Source organism: Jaculus jaculus, chromosome 2 (assembly GCF_020740685.1).
Source record: "Jaculus jaculus isolate mJacJac1 chromosome 2, mJacJac1.mat.Y.cur, whole genome shotgun sequence".
NCBI lineage: Eukaryota > Metazoa > Chordata > Mammalia > Rodentia > Dipodidae > Jaculus > Jaculus jaculus.
The window spans coordinates 93,278,656-93,297,970 of NC_059103.1; the positions used below are offsets into that span (position 1 = coordinate 93,278,656).

A 19,315-nucleotide genomic window follows, 5' to 3' on the forward strand; every position below is an offset into this window, starting at 1 on the left:
CGCCACCACGCCTGGCTTGTCTTTGAATTCTTTTTTAAAAAAATTGTTTATTTTTATTTGTTTGTTTGAGAGCGACAGACAGAGAGAAAGAGGCAGATAGAGAGAGAATGGGCACGCCAGGGCCTCCAGCCACTGCAAACGAACTCCAGATGCGTGCGCCCCCTTGTGCATCTGGCTAACGTGGGTCCTGCTAAGCCATCTCTCCAGCTCCTTGACTTTGAATTCTTGATTCTCCTGCCTCTACCTCCCAAATGCTGGGAAGATAGCAGTGTGCTACCACACATGATCCTATCTTCAGCTAAGTTATAATTTTGTAGCAACTTGTGCAGAAAACATTACACAAGAAAGAGGATGCTTTCATAGGGATTTAATGACAGGAAGAAAAGCAGTGTGTTGAAGAGCTCACTAATCATTTAAAGGATTGACAAGGGCTGGAGAGATGGCTTAGCGGTTAAGCGCTTGCCTGTGAAGCCTAAGGACCCCAGTTCGAGGCTCGATTCCCCAGGACCCACGTTAGCCAGATGCACAAGGGGGCGCACGCATCTGGAGTTCGTTTGCAGTGGCTGGAAGCCCTGGCACGCTCATTCTCTCTATCTGTGTCTCTCCCTCTCTCTCTCTGTCACTCTCAAATAAATAAATAAATAAATATATAAAAATTTATAAAGGATTGACAAGTCAGAATCAAATGAAGATACTGCTCCTGGTGCCAGATGCCACAGTCCTTCAGCAGCCTTTCATCTTGTCATAATGACTCCCTGATGTGAAGTTAACTATCATGGAGGAAAACTACAGCCTAAATAATTAAGGCATTTACTGTCATAATTTCATATTTGTTAGAATAAGATAAAATAAACAGCTAAAAACAAAAATTAATCTTAACATTAAAGAGTATCAATTGAAAGGTTAATTACTGTAAATTATAGATGCATTTTGAGTAGAAAATTATGCAAATATGAACATGAAGGCTAAAGTCTATTAAAATATAGTAATTTCTACTAATGTTCCTGAACATTTCCACAAATGATTGCTAATGCATTTTGTAAAAGAATACAACTTCTTCCTCTACTAAGGTAGACTGTTTTTGCTCATTATTGTTGCAAATAATAAACGGCAAAGTTTAAGGCAATCGCATCTCTTCAGGAGGGTCACAGTACTTTATCACCACTTCCTTGGCCATAGAGAAAGTTATCTGTGTTTCAGAAGTCTAGCTGTGGGAGACCTATTTAAAAATACAAAAGTAATCAAAAGTAAAATTACATGCAGAAATAGACACTGTGCATTTGGGTTTTTACTAAAGGCTTACAGGAAAGGTTGTCTGAGTGAGCTACACAGGGGTCCTTCATTGTCCTAGCATGGTCTTCCTCAAATCTTGTTCAGGTCAACATTTAAAAATTTTTTTAATTTATATATTTAATTTATTGTCTTTGTTTTCTGAGGCAGGGTCTCACTCTAGCTCAGGCTGACCTGGAATTCACCCTGTAGTCTCAGGGTGGCCTCGAACTCATGGCAATCCTACTTCTGCCTCTCAAATGCTAGGATTAAAGGCATGCACCACCACGCCCAGCTTATTTATTTACTTATATAATTAATTAGTTAGTTAGTTATGGGGCGGGAGGAGAGAAACAGACAGAGAACAGGCACACCAGAGTCTCGAGCCACTGCAAAGGAACTCCAGATGTATGCACCACCTTGTGCACCCGGCTTATGTGGGTCCCAGGGAATCAAACCTTGGCCAGCCAGCAAGTGTCTTAACCTCTACGCCATCTCTCCAGCCCACAAGTCAACATTTTGTGTACTATGGAATCTCACAGCACCAAAAAGGAAATACAAAGCAGCTTCCATCCCTCAACAACTGTACTGAAATGAAAATGAAAATTAAAAATTGTTACAAGGGGGCTGGAGAGATGGCTTAGCAGTTAAGCACTTGCCTGTGAAGCCTAAGGACCCCGGTTCGAGGCTCGGTTGCCCAGGCCTCACGTTAGCCAGATGCACAAGGGGGTGCACGCGTCTGGAGTTCGTTTGCAGAGGCTGGAAGCCCTGGTGCGCCCATTCTCTCTCTCTCCCTCTATCTGTCTTTCTCTCTGTGTCTGTCGCTCTCAAATAAATAAATTAAAAAAAATTGTTACAGGCAAAGAAAAAATACGTTTTTTTATACCTTTTTGTAGATCTAGAAATGTATCATGGATATACTCTACATAGTTGGCAAAAAATAACTGATTTTAAGAAATTTTCCATACACCTGAGTTTTTTCTTAGCCTAAGAAATGAGAAATTTAGCCTCCTGACTATATTATCACAACAACATAAAATTGCTTAAGTACATGAAACACTACCAATTCCTATATAAAAATCTTCTCTGGATAAATTTTACAATTTGGCTGAAAGTCATGGAGTACAGTGTCACCCGTGCCATCGGAAAGATACCTGACTTACTTGCATGCGTAGGTGTCCACCGCTTCCACATACATGCACACGCCACCGTGCAGACAGTAGCCGTCATGCGATGAGGGACAGCCTGGGGAACCATTTCTGACCAGACGGTGGCCATCTTCCCCAATGGAAGGGGGCGAGGTAGATTCTGAAACAATCAAGGACACTACTTTTATTTCTTAAAGTGGTTAAGCTCTTTAAAGTTACTTCTGTGAACTTGTCGGGAATAACAACCGCTGCACCTCTCTAGTCAAACCTGGCTTCGATTCTTAGATAGAAAGCACGTTGGAGGAAGTGGGAGAGGACAGCCCTACATTCCCTCAATCACACATCAACCCTGTCACAGGTCTCATATAACAGCAAATGCACTTTCCAGAAACACCAAGGACCCATGAGAAACGAACGCCCAGTGTCTTTGTATGCCTTACAAACTCTCACCAACACCTAGGCCACTGCCCACACAATATGGGGAGTCTCAAACAGTTCTCCCATATCATGCTTTCTTCTAAAACCCATTTAACTTTCTGGGGAACCCTCAGAGACAAGACAGTAGCAACTGTCAGGAAAAACTGCTACAATACAGACAAAAATGACTGTGATGACATCTTAAATGAAACAAAGATAGCTGGAGTGCTAATTCAAGTCTCATATAGACTTTTTTTTAAATTTCTGAAGTAGAGTCTCACTTTAGCCCAGGCTGACCTGGAATTTGCTATGCCATCTCAGGCTGGCCTTGAACTCACAGTGATCCCCCTACCTCTGCCTCCCGAGTGCTGGGATTAAAGGTGTGCACCACCGCATCCTGGCTCTCATACAGACTTTTTTTTTTTTTTGAGGTAGGGTCTCACTCTAGCCCAGGCTGACCTGGAATTCACTATGGAGTTTCAGGGTGGCCTCGAACTCTCGGCGATCCTCCTACCTCTGCCTCCCGAGTGCTGGGATTAAAGGTGTGTGCCACCATGCCCGGCTCTCATACAGACTTTTAAAAGCAGTTTTAAAGTCCTTGAATGTGTGTCTTCTCCCATCACTGTACTGCCATGCCACGAGAGCCTGCCTGTTGCCCCCACTGTGCAATGAGGTGGCCGTTGCCTCCTGCAATGCGTGCATTCCATATTGAGGCACGCCAAAATTCAAGTGAATGTAAATTTTATATGGATTACCGTTGAAAGTATTAATAGTCAGATATATTCAAATAAATAAAGTATATGATTCCAAGTCCAAGCCACGCGTGGTGGCACACACCTTTAATCCCAGCACTCGGGAGGCAGAGGTAGGAGGATCACCGAGAGTTCGAGGCCACCCTGAGACTATGTAGTGAATTCCAGGTCAGCCTGGGCTAGAGTGAGACCCTACCTTGAAAAACCAAAAAATAAAACATAAAAATAAAAATGATTCCAAGTCCAGATACAGTCATGAGCTGCCTAGCCCTATGAAGTTTCTCCACCAGCCATGAAGTCAATCTAAGCAATAGGAGATTAGTCACAGAGTTAGAGAACCACCCATGCACCCACCAATATCGAATTGAAGGTAACGAGAAGGATTTATTGCAGATGCTGTTAAATACGAAAGTCTAGATCATTTCAAGTTCTCAGTGCTACATCTGAGACTGCTGAGGACAGCCAGCTCCCCAGCCTGATTGACCCAAATGATTTTCAGACTCTCTAAGGCAACTGCACAGTGCCCAGCATTTCCCTGAAGTAGGTCCCATTCCATCCACGCCACCCACCCGTTACCTGGGCAAGTCAGTCCGGGTTCAGATAGGTGGCCGGCACACGTGCAGCTGTAGCCTCCCTGTGTGTTTGTGCAGCTGGCATTCTCTCCACAGCCATGCAGCCCCAGCTCGCACTCATCAACGTCTGCAGGAAAGCAGGAGGCGGAAGAGAGAGGTGGTGGGAGATCAGAGGAGGACTGAGGTTACGCAACCCCAGTCACCGCCCCTGCCGCGTTGCATGATCCAGGGCCCTATGCGGTTTTAGGGGTGCTGTCATGAACACGGTGAAGGACCATCAGCCGGGCCTTGCCTAAAACCCATTCAGGTATCCTAGGCTTCTGACGGAGCCTGCGAAGCCTGTCCTTCTGCTTGGAAGGACGTGGACTTCTCTAAATTGGAGACTGATAAACTACCTCCAGACAAATATTTAGTATGTCAGATCCTAAAGTTCATGCTTAGTTTTGCAGACAGGCACTCAGCTATGGAATGGGTAGCATATTACATACCATATTTTTGCTTTCCTTTCTTTTTTTTTTAATTAAAAATTTTTATTAACATTTTCCATGATTATAAAATATATCCCATGGTAACTCCCTCCCTCCCCACCCCCACACTTTCCCATTTGAAATTCCATTCTCCATCATATTACCTCCCCATTACAATCATTGTAATTACATATATACAATATCAACCTATTGCTTTCCTTTCTTTACTGAGTACATGAACTGTGTAACTAAGCCATCTGATGACTAATCTTTTCCTTTCTTGGCTACTGGCACCCTGACCCTCATGTCTTTCCATCAGTCCACTGTTCTGAATCACAGCAAGAATGGCCTCACTGCATTCTGGCATCACGTGTCCCCTCCAGGCTGTTCCTGAACACCTGCACCACACCAGCTCCCTAGACCAGCTACCATGCCACTCCACAGAAATGCCATCAGAGGCTCTCTGTTGTCCACACCTGCACTATCCAATGGGGCTGGCTTTGAGATGGGGGAGTGGTGGGCTCCCCAAATATATCTTGTCCTCTAATTTATACTGTACTGTGAATTTGAAATACACCATAGATTTTTGAGTACTAGAATTAAAATACAAAATCTCTAATAATACTATATATATATATATATATATATATATATATATATATATCATGTTTTAGAAACATAAAATGTTTCAAAATTGACCCAGGCATGGTGGTGCACACCTTTAATCCCAGCACTTGGGAGGCAGAGGTAGGAGGATCACCATGACTTCAAGGCCACCCTGAGGCTACATAGTGAATTCCAGGTTAATGTGAACTAAAATGAAACTCTACCTAAAAACAGTAACAACAACAACAAAAAAAGTCAAAATTAACTTCAGCTGTTTCTTTTTCGTTTTCATAAAGTAGCTACTAGAAACTTTAGAACAGGGCTGGCCCAGAGCAGTAAAACTCCATACGCCATTACCTGACCCTCAGATTCTAATCTTCTGTAAGTGTGACACAGTGCACCTACTAGGAACAGAAATGTCTCCCCACAAACTTATACACTGATGCTATAGCTTTCAATGGGACTGTATCTGGAGACAGGGTTTATAAGGAGCTAATTAAGGCTTAATGAGGTCACATGGGAGGTGTCCTTCAAGGAGAAGAAAGGCAGCAGAGTTCTCTGCACACCACGCAGAAAAAAAGACTGTGTGCGGACACAGTGAGACGGGAACCATCCACATTAGAAAGAGATCCTACGCCAGAACCAAGCCAGCCAGCACCCTCACCTGGGGGGTCCCGGCACCCAGAACTGTGAGAAAACAAGTTCCTGTGGTTGAAGCCAGCCTGCCTATGCACTGTGTTGCCGAACCACAATACATACACAGAACCCATACTTAGCATTAGGCCCTAGTCTCCCAACCAGACAAACGATTTGTTCATGCCTAGAAGATCCCCCTACCACTTCATATTTCTGCCTAATTAATAGTCACTCCTTCCCAGTTTCCCTTCCAAAATGATACTTCATGAAATATTTTGGCCAATTCCTCAAGTGTACACTTATCCAGGCCTAAGCTTCCATTGTGTTTTGTGCTTCACTTAAGATGCCTCTCCTCACCATTTACGACTGCATTTTTAATTTTTTTTTTTCAGATCATAGTCTCTTTGCAAGCAAGGACTGGCTTCTTTTTTTTAAATTTCTTTGTTTATTTTTATTTATTTATTTGAGAGTGGCAGACACAGAAAGAGAAAGAGACAGAGAGAGAGAGAGAATAGGCACACCAGGGCCTCCAACCACTGCAGATGAACTCCAGACGCGTGCACCCCCTGTGCATCTGGATAACGTGGGTCCTGGGGGGATTGAGCCTTGAACTGGGGTCCTTAGGCTTCACAGGCAAGTGCCTAACCTCTAAGCCATCTTTCCAGCCCAAGGACTGGCTTCTTAACTGTGGCATTCCTCACAGTTCCTAGTACTGTGCCTTTGCCCCTCATAGGGATGAGTGAGCAATTTATCACTTTGAATCCCTATCCTGAATGTTGAAAACTGACTTAAAAAATAAGATTCCTGTTATAATCTCAAGTTATAGATCTCTCACCTTGAGAAAACTAACTCTTCCAAAAAGCAAATGTACAAAGATACATTACTGGCCAAGAAACACAAGAGTTCTTGGTAATAAGAACATTAATACTTATCTACAGCACTTATGTGTGAGGCATGGTTCAAAGCCAGTTACCTTCAAAACTTCATGCATATGCAGGAGAAAGAAAGAGAGATGAGCAGAGAATATGAACTTGCCCATGGTTGCAATGGGCCTGAGGACCTTGGGACCAGGCAGGCAGGGCTGTCACACCCTGTGGCATGTTGGGAACTAGGAGGTGGGTTAGTCCCTGAGTGAGAACCCAGAGTCTAAAGAGTTTAAATATCTGAAAAAGTATAGCTTCTTTTCTCTTCAAAGACAATGAAATATGAAGTCTGTTTGCCTAAATTATCTATGAGCCTGCTTAATTAGAGCAGTGACATTTTCCTGACTGACTGCCAAATATGTGCTTAAAAGAGTGTTTTCAGATGTCTGTAGATTCCACAGAACTAATCTGATAAAGGTCTGGTTTAAGCCAACCAGATCCACAAAATGGATAGTTATGACTAGTGTTTTGTCTTGAACCTTCACATGTGGGAGAAAGCGCCATCCCTTGAGTTCCTTATCAGGGCATCTGCCCTCACTGTGAAAAGATGTTGGTTTTCAGAAGAAAAAGAAAACACTGGAAGGGAAGCTAGAAATCCCTGGGAAACCAGCTCACTGCCACGCTGGGCCAGGGTGGCTCAGGGCAGGCCTCCACTTGTGCAGTGATGCTGACTTCAAACACCTGGGACAGCAGAAGCCATCCCCAGAGTGAACTCCCAACCCACAGGCTCCACCCGGCCCTTGGCAGAGGAGGGTGATTATGAAAGGGGCTTCAATCATTCTGTGCTGGTAGCGAAATGTTAGTGCTGGAATCTCTCATCTATTCAGCTACCAACTAACAAGTTGCGATGAGCTCTGTCACGAAGTCACACCTCCTTTTCTTTACGTGCACAGAAGTGACTTCCAACAAACCCACACCAGCTCTGTGGTTCATGGCATTCCACGTGTCTAACACAGTGACAAAGAAATGCTGTCCAGTTTTCCACTGATGGCCCGAGACATTGACGAGCCACTGTCCCTCAAGCCCCAGCGAAAGCACTAAAAAGACAGAGGAATGGACAACCTTCCCAGAGGCTTGAAGAGGGCAGCTAGGACCAAGGCCACACATGTGGCTGTTTACCAAGAGCCGAATTATGTATGTCTAAGCAGATTGCACAACTTCTCTTTCAGTCTTGACACGTGTGTCACCCCAATTATATCGTGCCTTCTCTTAGCTCAAGGCACCCACACTTTTCATGACTCTTGCCTCCTCCATCCCTCTTCCACCAGCACCTGCCTCTCTCACCAACACAGTGGAGTCCATCTCCTTGGTAGCCTTCTGAGCATCTGCAGACATAGCCACCTTCTGTATTGATGCACTGAGACGAGGCGGCAGGGCACACCATGCTATCCCGCTCACATTCATCTATATCTGTGGGGAGATTATGAGCTAGTCAAATATTCCAACACTCCTGGCATAAATGGGAACAGCATAAAAGGTTATGCAGTCTTATATTCAGTCATTCAGCTGTTAGCAGGTACTGTTTATGAATGTAATCCAAACATCACTTCAGAATTAATTTTTTAGTTTCCACCTATCCAAACAGCTATGTATAGATAAATAAATTACTTTGTTTCAGATCATAAAAACTGACATATTCCCAGTAATGCTAAGATTATTTTAAGGCTATTACTATAAAAGAGAAATCTATCACAATCTAGTTATTCCACTAAAGCTTCTTGACAGGGGTGGGGAGATGTTCTGTTCTCATTAAATGAGTTCATAAATTTGACTTGAACTCAAATTCATGCTTCTGAAGTTATTAGTGAAATTTTTTTTTTTTTTTTAAATTTTCAAGGTAGGGTCTTGCTCTAGCCCAGGCTGATCTGAAATTCACTATGTAGTCTCAGGGTAACCTCATGGCAATTCTGCCTCTGCCCCACAAGTGCTAGGATCAAAGGCATGTGCCACCACCCCCAGTCTTTCAAAAAATTTTGTTGATTTTTTTAAATAAAAAGGTTGCAGGGCTGGAGAGATGGCTTAGTGGATAAGTGCTTGCCTGTGAAGCCTAAGGACCCCGGTTCGAGGTTCGGTTCCCCAGGACCCATGTTAGCCAGATGCACAAGAGGGCACATGCGTCTGTAGTTCATTTGCAGTGGCCGGAAGCCCTGGTACGCCCATTCTCTTTCTCCCTCTATCTGTCTTTCTCTCTGTGTCTGTCGCTCTCAAATAAATAAATAAATAAATAAAATTAAAAAAAAATTAAAAATAAAAAGGTTGCACACCTAGACCATATTTTCCCTGCCCTAATTCAGCTGAGGGTTTTTGGTGGGGTTATTGATATTCATTAAGGGGAATAAGTTCTTCCTATTAATATCAACTGCATTAGTTGTATAATTTAACTTTTTTAATTTAAAAATGTTTATTTATTTGAAAGAGAGAAAGAGGCAGATAGAGAGAAAGAAAGAATGGCCACACCAGTGCTGATAGCCGCTGCAAATAAACTCCAGATGCATGGACCATCATGTGCTTATGTGGGTACTGTGGAATTGAACCTGGGTCCTTAAGCTTTGTAGGTAAGCACCTTAACTGCTAAGCCACCTCTCTAGCCCTACTGCATAACTTTAATATAAACACAATGTAATGTTATATATAAGTAGATTTATATAGCTCATATTTCCTGTGTATACTATCCTTGTGTAAAGCTAACATTAAGCAGTTTATTTAAAACTGCTTATTGCATAAATCCTTCTGGAAATTTTAGTCAGTAAAAGCAAAGGAATGGTTCTGGTTCAGTTTTTCAAATGTATGTATTTGATCTTTGCTCTTACCTGAACATAATGTGCCATCCCCAGAAAATCCTGTCAAACACTGACATGTAGCATTCTCTTCCTCTGAAACGCACTGAGCATTTCTGCCACATCCCACTGGGGCACAGTCATCATAATCTGCAAACAGGAAGAACCCCCATGAAATTATTTCCAGACCTTTGAGGAGAAAAGGGACTTTAATATCCCAGGTTGTTAGGCTAGCGAGGTGGTTAAATGGACTCTTGCTCAACACCCCAATACCCACTAAAATCAAGACACACAAAGTGGTACATGCATTTGATATTTGTTTGCAATGGCAAGAATCCCTGGCATGAAAAAATACCTTTGCATGTAAATAAAGAAATAATAAACTAAACACTTTTGAAAGCAATGCCATGTTGCATATAACATTCCAGAACTTCCTTCCTGAAGCTTTGGCACAGGCTAACTTCCAAATAAAAACATGTGGTTGACCTGTAAGCTGAATCTATGCCATTAGATCCATGCACTACACATATTTGCTCACATGCTTGGAATAAACTTCAGATGTGTTTTTGATTTGCTTATTTGTTTGTTTTTTGTTGTTGATTTTTTTGAGACAAGATCTTACTATGTAGCCAAGGCTGGCTTCTAATTTGAATCCTTCTGCCTCATTCTCTCAAATGCTAGATGGTATATGCATCTGTTCTTTTTTAAAAAATATTTATTTGAGAGAAGGAGAGGGAAAGAAAGAGGTACATAGAGAAAAAAACAGAATGAGCATGCCAGGGCCTCCAGCCACTGCAAACAAGCTCAAGACACATGTGCCCCCTTGTGCATCTGGCTTACGTGGGTCTTGGGGGACCAAACCGAGGTCCTTAGGCTTCACAGGCAAATGCCTTAACTGCCTAGGCCATTTCCCCAGTCCTGTTTCTGTTCTTATACATAGCTAAATTTTAGTCTTAAGGAACTAATTGGTGTTCAAAAGGCACTGTGTAAACTTGTTTATGTTTAAAAGAAAAACAACAACTAAGCCAGGTATCGTGGCGCACACCTTTAATCCCAGTACTTGGGAGGCAGAGGTAGGAGGATCACCATGAGTTTGAGGCCACCCTGAGACTACATAGTGAATTCTAGGTCATCCTGGACTAGAGTGAAACCCTACCTCCAAAAACAACAACCACCACAAAAAAAAAGCTGAAAAAATTGTGTGCACATTTGACCTAATAACACTGGTAGGAATAAATAGATTCAAATTTCAAAAGGTTTCTTACTTACTTAAAAAATCCCAACCACTGTGACATATACTGTGATTATTTTTCTCCCCTAAAACACACAGACTTACATGTAGCAAGTAGATCTGCTTGTGGGAGAGTGAATCCTTTAGATTTATTATCAATTTACTAATCTCATGTTTCATATCGAATAGAATATATGTCACAATGTGTGTTTATTATCAAGATTTATGCAATAGCTTGCAAAACTCCTGGCACTTTTGCAAAGTCATGAGGCATCCAAGTCAAATGCTGTAAATGGATCATTTCATTTCATACTCCATTGAAATGCAAATGCCGCAGGGAACAGAGTTACCTGTTGAGCCATAGACATGAACAAGCTTTCCTTTGCTTTTTCCTTTTGTTGTTGTTATCATTATTTTTTTTTGCCTTTCCGCTTTAGCTGCTTGTGCATATAAGCATTCCTCAAATGCCACCCACCACCTCCTTTCTTAAGCTGGAGCACTAGGTCCACCACGGCAGGGTATGACCTGTCAGCCATCTAGTCGCTGGAGAGTTTGTTCATAGAGTACAGAATAGATGAAAGAAATCTGCCAACTTGCTTATCAATCAAAGGTGAAATGCTGTAAGCAGGATTCGGGTCCCATGTAATTGCTGACACAGGGTAATCGTGTTCCATTTGCTTAACTCCTTGAGCAAGAAGATTTCTCTGGTGGGAGCATAATGCCTTTCATGTTTGCTTGGTCACTTCCTGCCACTCAACAACTCAGAATGGGTAAATTCAAATTAAATAAATTATCCATTTGATTCATTATTTGTATACAAGATTAGTTCCCAAATCACAAGGCTGCTGAATGCAAGGTGGACAATATCCAATTACACGAGACATTTAAAATCACTTGTAGAATTATCCTAAATTAGAATATGATTCGGGATTTATTTGTTAACTTGCAAACCTCAAGTCAGCTTTGCATAATGAAAAAGAAGAGATAGGCAGAGGGAGGAAGAGGCTAACACCAAAGCTTTTTCTATCAAAAGGACTTCTGGACACAAGACCTATGCTCACCTTCTCTAAATTACGGGTGGTAATTCTACTTTCCATGACTGTTGTAGAAACCACGAGAAAAAGCAACTATTTAAAAAAGTCCTCAGCAAATATAAAAATACTATACATATTTAAATAAAGAGGTGGCAAAGAAAAATACTGTGATACCCGTATAAGAATTATCTTTATCAGGAATGGGGAGAAAACTCAGTTGGTAAAATGCTTGCCTTGCAAGTATGAGGATCTGAGTTTGATCCCTAGAACATACATGTAAAATCCAGGTGTGATGGTGCCTCAAGAACTAGGAAGTATGAGACAAGCAGATTCTTGGGCCAGCCAGTTTAGCCTAAGTTGTAAGTTCCAGGGCAATGAGAGACCCTGTCTCAAAAAAAAAAAAAAAAAAAAAAAAAAACATGGGCAGTGTTGCTGAGGAATAACACCAATGTTGTCCTCTGGTCTCCACACACATGCACATGCACGTATATATACATGCACACCCATATGTATGCACACCTCTATATAGATGAACACACATTTAAAAAAAGAATTATCTTCATCAAAGATGAGAATGTAGCTCAGAGGGAGAGTACCCACCTAGTTAGTATAAGCAAAGCCCTGGGCTTCAGAACCAGCAACAACAACAAAATCTCTCAAATTCTAGAAGAAATTCTGAAACCTTATAAATAAAAATAAAATTAACTTGGGGCTGGAGAAATGGCTCAGAAGTTATGGTGCTTGCCTGTAAAGCCTAAGGACCCAAGTTCAATTCCCCAGTACCCACGTAAAGCCAGATGCACAAAGTAGCACTTGCATCTGGAGTGCATTTGCAGTGGCTGGAGGCCCTGGCATGCCCATTCTTTCTCTGTGTATCTGCTCCCCGCCACTCTCTCATGAACACAAATACACACAAATAACTAAATAAATTATATACATATGTTGGTTTTTTGAGGTAGGGTCTCACTCTGGCTCAGGCTGTTCTGGAATTAACTATGTAGTCTCAGGGTGGCCTCAAACTCACAGTGATCTTCCTACCTCTGCCTCCTAAATGCTGGAATTAAAGATGTGCACCACCACATCCAGCTTCAATGTTTTTAAAGCCACATTTTGTTAAACAAACTATTAATAATATATACAAAGTCAGTCAGGGTAAGCTACACCGAGTGAGGGGCATTGAACTGCCGGGAGACAGTGAATTTGAAGAAGCTCGGTTGTTCATTTGAAAACTACTGGCCAATGAGTGAACATGGAGCATAATAGACTTGGGTTCCCTTAAAGTGTTACACCTTGAGCAACCATTTCACATTTGGGTGATAAATATGTAACATATGAGAAGAGAAAAATATCTTCAGTTTAGGGAATTTCTGCAGCAGTTGAAGTAATTTGTTCATTAATTGCTATCAACTTTTCATGCTAGTTGTAGCTCAACAAACCACATAGCAACCATACTCAGTATGGAGGGGAACATGCTCAGATCTCTTCTCTAACCATTGCCTATGTTTCTAAGTTCATCCCAGAGCCTCTCAGCAGATATAGTTCGTGTCTAATGCAGAATGGAGCCTACCATTCAAGGCAGATTGAGCCCAGGGTGTGGTTTCATCAACCTTGTGTACATTTGGCCAATATTAAGTTACAGAGATAATACAGGTTTTTTTCATTGAGTGGAGATTGTTAAGAATGGAAGCTCTGCTGTAGAGCTCATGATTCATACCTGACAGCATGATTTCAGCCACCAGCTTGCGCTGGGACTCTGTAATGTTATCTGCTGCTCCGGTCTCCATCAGGTTGTTCAATGCTGTCACCTGTTTCCTTAGATCAGAGGCGCCATCTGTTGAGGCCAATAGACTCAAATTAATTGAGTTTTTCTAGATCAAGGGAAGTTGAATTTAATTTATGTTTATAGCTACTAACTAGTTATGATCTCAGCCTCATTCTTCTACTAAGAAGACTTATGGAGAATGAGCCCAGTTGGTGACTTGGAAAACCTTACCCGCTATCCTATACCTCCCAGTTTCACTCGGTGCCTTTGGTGGTGTCAGTAGAGAAGAAAGATGGAGCTCTCTTTCGTAACGAAATACCAAGAGAAAAAAACACTATACTCCTTAGAATCTGCTCATAAGCCCAGACCACCATACCTAAGAAACTAAGAGTATTATTCTCCCCAACCTGTCTCCCATAGCAACTTCTTCTTTGGTCTGCTCTCACATCAATTTTAGCCTGATTTTAACTGTATTTTAAAATGTAAAAGAACATAAGGATTCTATTTTTTGTTTGTTTTGGGAGGGGTTTAATCTTTTGGTTTTGGCTCTTTCTTTTTTATTTATCACAGCATTTTCAAGTCCAGGTTGTTTTTATAGGTTCCTCTCGCCACCCTTACCTCTCTCCCCTTCTTCCCCCAAACTCCCTCTAGCTGCATTTTCTCTCCTGTTTACATGACATATATATCCATCTCTCCTTTCTCTCCGAGCTCATCTTTTTATAACCATTTTTAGTTACAGTTCTAGCTTTATAGATTTTATCCACAATTGCGCCCTATATGTACATACTTATAACTATTACTACATATCAGGGAGCACATGCAGTTTTGGTCTTTCTGAGTTTCAGTCACTTTAACTTAATGATTTTTTTCCCCAGAGCCATCCATTTTCCTCCAAATTTCATTTTTCCATACTGCTGAAAAGAATGCCTTTGCGTGTGTGTGTGTGTGTGTGTGTGTGTGTGTATAATATTTTCACTATTCATTCATCTGTTGGTGGGTATCTAAGCCTATTTCAATTCTTAGTATTGTAAAGAGAGCCATGATAAAGACAGATGAGCACTTCTGTGGGACAATATGGAGTCTCGAGGGTAGATGCCCAGGAGTACTATGACTGGGTTGTACTGGAGATCTACTTCTAACTTTCTGAGAACCTCCATACTGATTTCTATAACAGAAATCACACTAGTTTGCACTTCCACCAACAGTAGATGGGGGTTCCCTGAATTCTCACCAGTATTCGTGTTGGTTTTGTTGATGACAGCCATTTTGACTGGGTAAGATGATATCTCAAAGTCGTTTTGATTTGCATTGCCCTGATGGCTAGGGATGTAGAGCAATTTCTTAAGTATTCAGTCCTCTTTCTTTCTTTCTTTCTTTCTTTCTTTCTTTCTTTCTTTCTTTCTTTCTTTCTTTCTATGAAATGTCTTTTCATTTTACTAGCTTATTTGCTGATTGGCAAATTAACTTTTGGGAGGAGTTAACTTTTTCAGTCCTCTGTAAATTCTGGTTATTAGCACCCCTGTCTGAAGAATAGGCAGCAAAGATTTTCTCCCACCCTGTAGGCTATCTATTCTCTTTGATTATGGCAAGACTACGTAGTGTCAGGCTGGCCTTGAACTCACATATCTTTTTGCTTCTGGCTCCCAAGTGCTGGGAATAAAGGTGTATGGCAACATACCTGGTTTAAGGAGGCATATTTTAATGCACTGATACTACCACCCCTGAAGAGGGAGAAGTAGGGTCGCTCAAGCAGCATTTTTCTAAATTGTGTTCCGTGGGCCCTTGCATCCCACTACACGGAGTGTGTGTACAAGACCAGGGCTACTTTCTTCACAATAGCCAGCTGTTGTTGGCTTCTTTTCTCCTTGTTCACATGAATAATGATATGGCAAGCCAATAGTGGTATGATTGTAGTGCCATAACACAAATCAAGGCAATGATACCAAACTCCATCACCTGCCCATACCATGGTGCAAGCACATTGAAAAAGAAAGAAAGAAAAAATCGTTTCTTAAGGAGCTCAGGGTGATGCTACAAGGGTTGTTAACTCTTGGCTATTGACTCTGTGGCTTCTTAACCTGATGTATAATAACATGAGAAATGCACATGAAAGGCTGCCAGTGATGCTGGTTACCCGTCACACACGGTTTACTCTCCCTGCCTCTTCTCAGCCACACTGTAATAAAGGGGATCACAAACCTTCTCAGGTTTGAGTTGCCTCACAGGTTTGTTCTTCTAAAATTATTTCTTTGTTTGTTTATTTGTTTTTCTGTTTTTCCAGGTAGGATTTCACTCTAGCCCAGGCTAACCTGTAATTCACTATGTAATCTCAGGATGGCCTCAAACTAATGGCAATTCTACTACCTCTGCCTCCTGAGGGCTGAGATTAAAGGTGTGTGCTGCCACGTCCAGCTAAAATTATTTTTGTAAGGGACTTTGCTTTCTCTATTGAGACCTATTGTATGGGAGGGACGTTATATTTTACTAAATCTAAAACTGAGAGGAGGGCTGGAGAGATGGCTTAGCAATTAAGGCACTTGCCTGTGAAGTCTAAGGACCCAGGTTCGATTCCCTAATAGTCACAAAAGCCAGATGCAGAAGGTGGCATATGCATCTGGAGTTTGTTTGCAGTGGCTAGAGGCCCTAGCAAGCCCATCCCCTCTCTCTATTTGCCTGTCTCTGCCTCCCCTTTCTAATAAAGAAATATATATTTTTTAAAATGACAGGAACAGGGTGTGGTGACACACACCTTTAATCCTAGCACTCAAGAGGCAGGAAAAACAGGATCACTGTGAGTTCAAGGCCAGCCTGGAATTACAAAGTGAATTGAAAGTAAGTCTGGGCTATAGTGAGACATTACATTGAAAAAACCTGAGGAGATAAAACATCTAAACAAAATGTCTCTAAACATTTGTGTGAGATTGTAAAATGATGGCATTTATTTCTAAGTATGGGCCCACTCACTCCACTATAAAATGAAGAAAGGCTGGGGTAAAGGAATTGCAGCAGCAGACTTTTAGAATGAGAAGGCAATTGAATTTAGTCTGTAGTAAGGAGCCCATAACTCACCAGAGGGTGCATGGAAACCCACACAACATTCCAAAAGGCATGAGAGTGTTTGAAAAACCAAACTTAAAACATCAACAAAAGCAGAGATATGGGTGTGTGAGTACACTCTGCAGCCCAGGTACGACAGGGTTAACTGCCTCATGTGCTATGTTACCAGCCAGATTCTGATGGCCCTTCTGAGTAAGACACATTTTCCCATTCGGAGCTTTCACAAAACCTTCGTGACAGGAGCACTGAGCAGTTCCAAATCTCTCTTGGCAGATATGTTCACAGCCTCCATTCTGATGTCGACAAGGATCTGCACCTAGGAGAGAAAAGATGAATCCTCAGGTGGGGTTGGAAATGGTAGTCTACAGCCTTAGGGAGAGACTCTCCACAGAGGGTGTGTGCAGAGCTCTCTCAGAGGAGTCCTCACCAGGAGCCACTGATTGTAAGATAAGCTCGGATCGCTGCCACCTCCCACTTTCTGGCGGATATGACCAACTTCAGCTTATAAAGCTCTCTAATCAGATGCCATTCCTATTACCAGCCTCACGATTTTGTCAAACAGGCAACTGGAGAGCTCAATGCCTCTTTGTTTGCCCACTCCTGACTGATGGGCACCGGCTCACTCGTTGGCATATGGGGGTACATGGAACCCAAATTGGGATTAAAAAAACAAACACAGCAAGTTTCTAAGTTGCTTACCCTTCATGCCTGTAACCCAAGGGTCTTTGAAATATAGTGATATAAATAAGTAAAAGCTGTTAGGGGCACCTGGAAGGATGTGGCTAATGGGATAAAGCCCAAATTATCAAAATCACCCAATTACTGGTAAAGTCTAAACTACCAAACTCCCAGTCTTACTTTTAGTTCAAACACCATCCAAATCTTAGAGAATCTTAATATCTACGCAGCTGGATGAGAATCACAGAGCCCCTCCACCCCCTTGCCTGCTGCCATCAGTTAAAAGAGCCGCGGTCTCCAGCCCAGGAAGGCCTGTGGAACTCTCCAGTGTACCTGGTTTTGCCATGGGATGGACCACAACCAGTGACGAGGGCTTCAGCATGCTGCCTCGGAGACGTACCCGATTTTTGCCAGTCCGCTTGTCCACCCTTATTACCGATGGGATAGCCCAATCTGAGAGCCATACATGATCCTCAAACACAGCTACAGCAAATGGGTGACCTGGAAGCAATTGAAATCCATTAAAAACTGATTGGTTGTCTTCACAGTGAAATTTACAGGAGGGCAAGGCTTGAAACCAGCACAGTTCCTATATGCCATCACTCTCTATTATAGCTGCCCAGCCACAGATAGCAGCTGACCTACATTCTTGTTTGTTTGTTTGTTTGTTTGTTTGTTTGTTTGGACACACACAGAGAGAGAAGGCGAATACATGCATGGGCGTGCCAGGGCCTCTTGCCTCTACAAACAAATTCCAGGTTCATGGCCACTTTGTGTGGCTGGCCTTATATGGGTACTGAGGAATTGAATGCAGGCTGTCCAACTTTACAAATAAGTGCCTTTAACCCCTGAGCAGTCTCACCAGGCCTGCTACACCTATATTAAAAGCACCAAGGGGGCTGGAGGGATGGCTTAGCGGCTAAGGCACTTCACTGCAAAGACAAAGGATCCAGGTTCAATCCCCCAGGACCCACGTTAGCCAGATGCACAAGGGGGTGCATGTGTCTAGAGTTCGTTTGCAGTGGCTGGAGGTTCCTGAGGCACCCATTCTCTCTCTCTCTCTCCCTCTTTCTCTGTCAAATAAATACATAAAAATAAAAATATATTTCTTAAAAGCACCAAGAACAAGGAGGCCGAGGCAGACATGATCTGGACTCACTGGCCAAAACTTCTAGGCTAAAGTCAAGTGAAGATCTTACTCCTCTTTGACATGGCTTCCCTGATTTTAAATAGTTGTTGTGAACAGTGGAAAAAGCTCACAGATAGTTAGAAACATTTATTCAATCTCCGGATGACTAATAAGTCTCCAAATTCCCATTTCCTCTGCCATGTTTCCTGAATTAGCCTCTTCTCCTTTCCTCATCCTCTTATCCATCATTAGCCCAGTGGCTGTGGCCCTGGTGTCATGCTTCCTACCTTCTCCCAAGCCTGTTCAACTGGCAATTACCCCATTTTCTACATATTCACTCCCTCGACACACAAAGATTCTTCCCATTACTATCCTGTCTCCTGTCTTAATTTCCTCCTCCCTTTCTCTTCTAGCTTCTCTTTGTCTCTTTCTTTCCCTGCAAAGGGTGTTTTGAAAGCATCATGCAGTACATGCTGTCCTTTGCAAGATCTTATTGGCACCCCAATGTCTCTGCCCTTCATAACTGAGGCCACCACTCCAGGCCTGGAACGGCCTCAAGAAGGTCTTCAAGTATTACGCTGCAGGGCAATGTAGTGAACCACCATCTCAAGCAGACACTTCAGCGAAGGAGGCACACGTTTATAATATTTAATGTCTACTCACTGGCCAGGTCGACTGTTTGGCAAACAAGCAATAGATTTGGTTGATGAAAATGAATGTTGCCCTCTTGTGGTGGAAAACTCTAATGATTGGTTCTGGCCACAGTGGGTCTCACTGGTCATTACTGACCAGGGTCATTAACATTCATTGCAGTCTAACTGTCATCTCAAAGGAAAAATCATACAGCATGGCAACTT

General features: G+C 42.3%; 1 protein-coding gene across 4 annotated transcripts in view; it reads right to left on the reverse strand.

The window, feature by feature from the left end:
• Egf (epidermal growth factor) overlaps positions 1 to 19,315 on the reverse strand; it is a 102,501-nt gene that overhangs the window by 14,994 nt on the left and 68,192 nt on the right. For 2 of the 4 annotated variants that reach the window (XM_045143575.1, XM_045143572.1), the window contains 7 exons: positions 17,663 to 17,830; positions 16,818 to 16,967; positions 13,547 to 13,663; positions 9,601 to 9,717; positions 8,066 to 8,200; positions 4,163 to 4,285; positions 2,433 to 2,577 (listed from right to left, as the gene is read on the reverse strand). In XM_045143575.1, the coding sequence (XP_044999510.1) occupies positions 2,433 to 2,577; positions 4,163 to 4,285; positions 8,066 to 8,200; positions 9,601 to 9,717; positions 13,547 to 13,663; positions 16,818 to 16,967; positions 17,663 to 17,830 (955 nt within the window). The remainder of the gene's footprint in view (positions 1 to 2,432; positions 2,578 to 4,162; positions 4,286 to 8,065; positions 8,201 to 9,600; positions 9,718 to 13,546; positions 13,664 to 16,817; positions 16,968 to 17,662; positions 17,831 to 19,315) is intronic. The other 2 variants (XM_045143574.1, XM_045143573.1) reach the window with 2 other exon arrangements.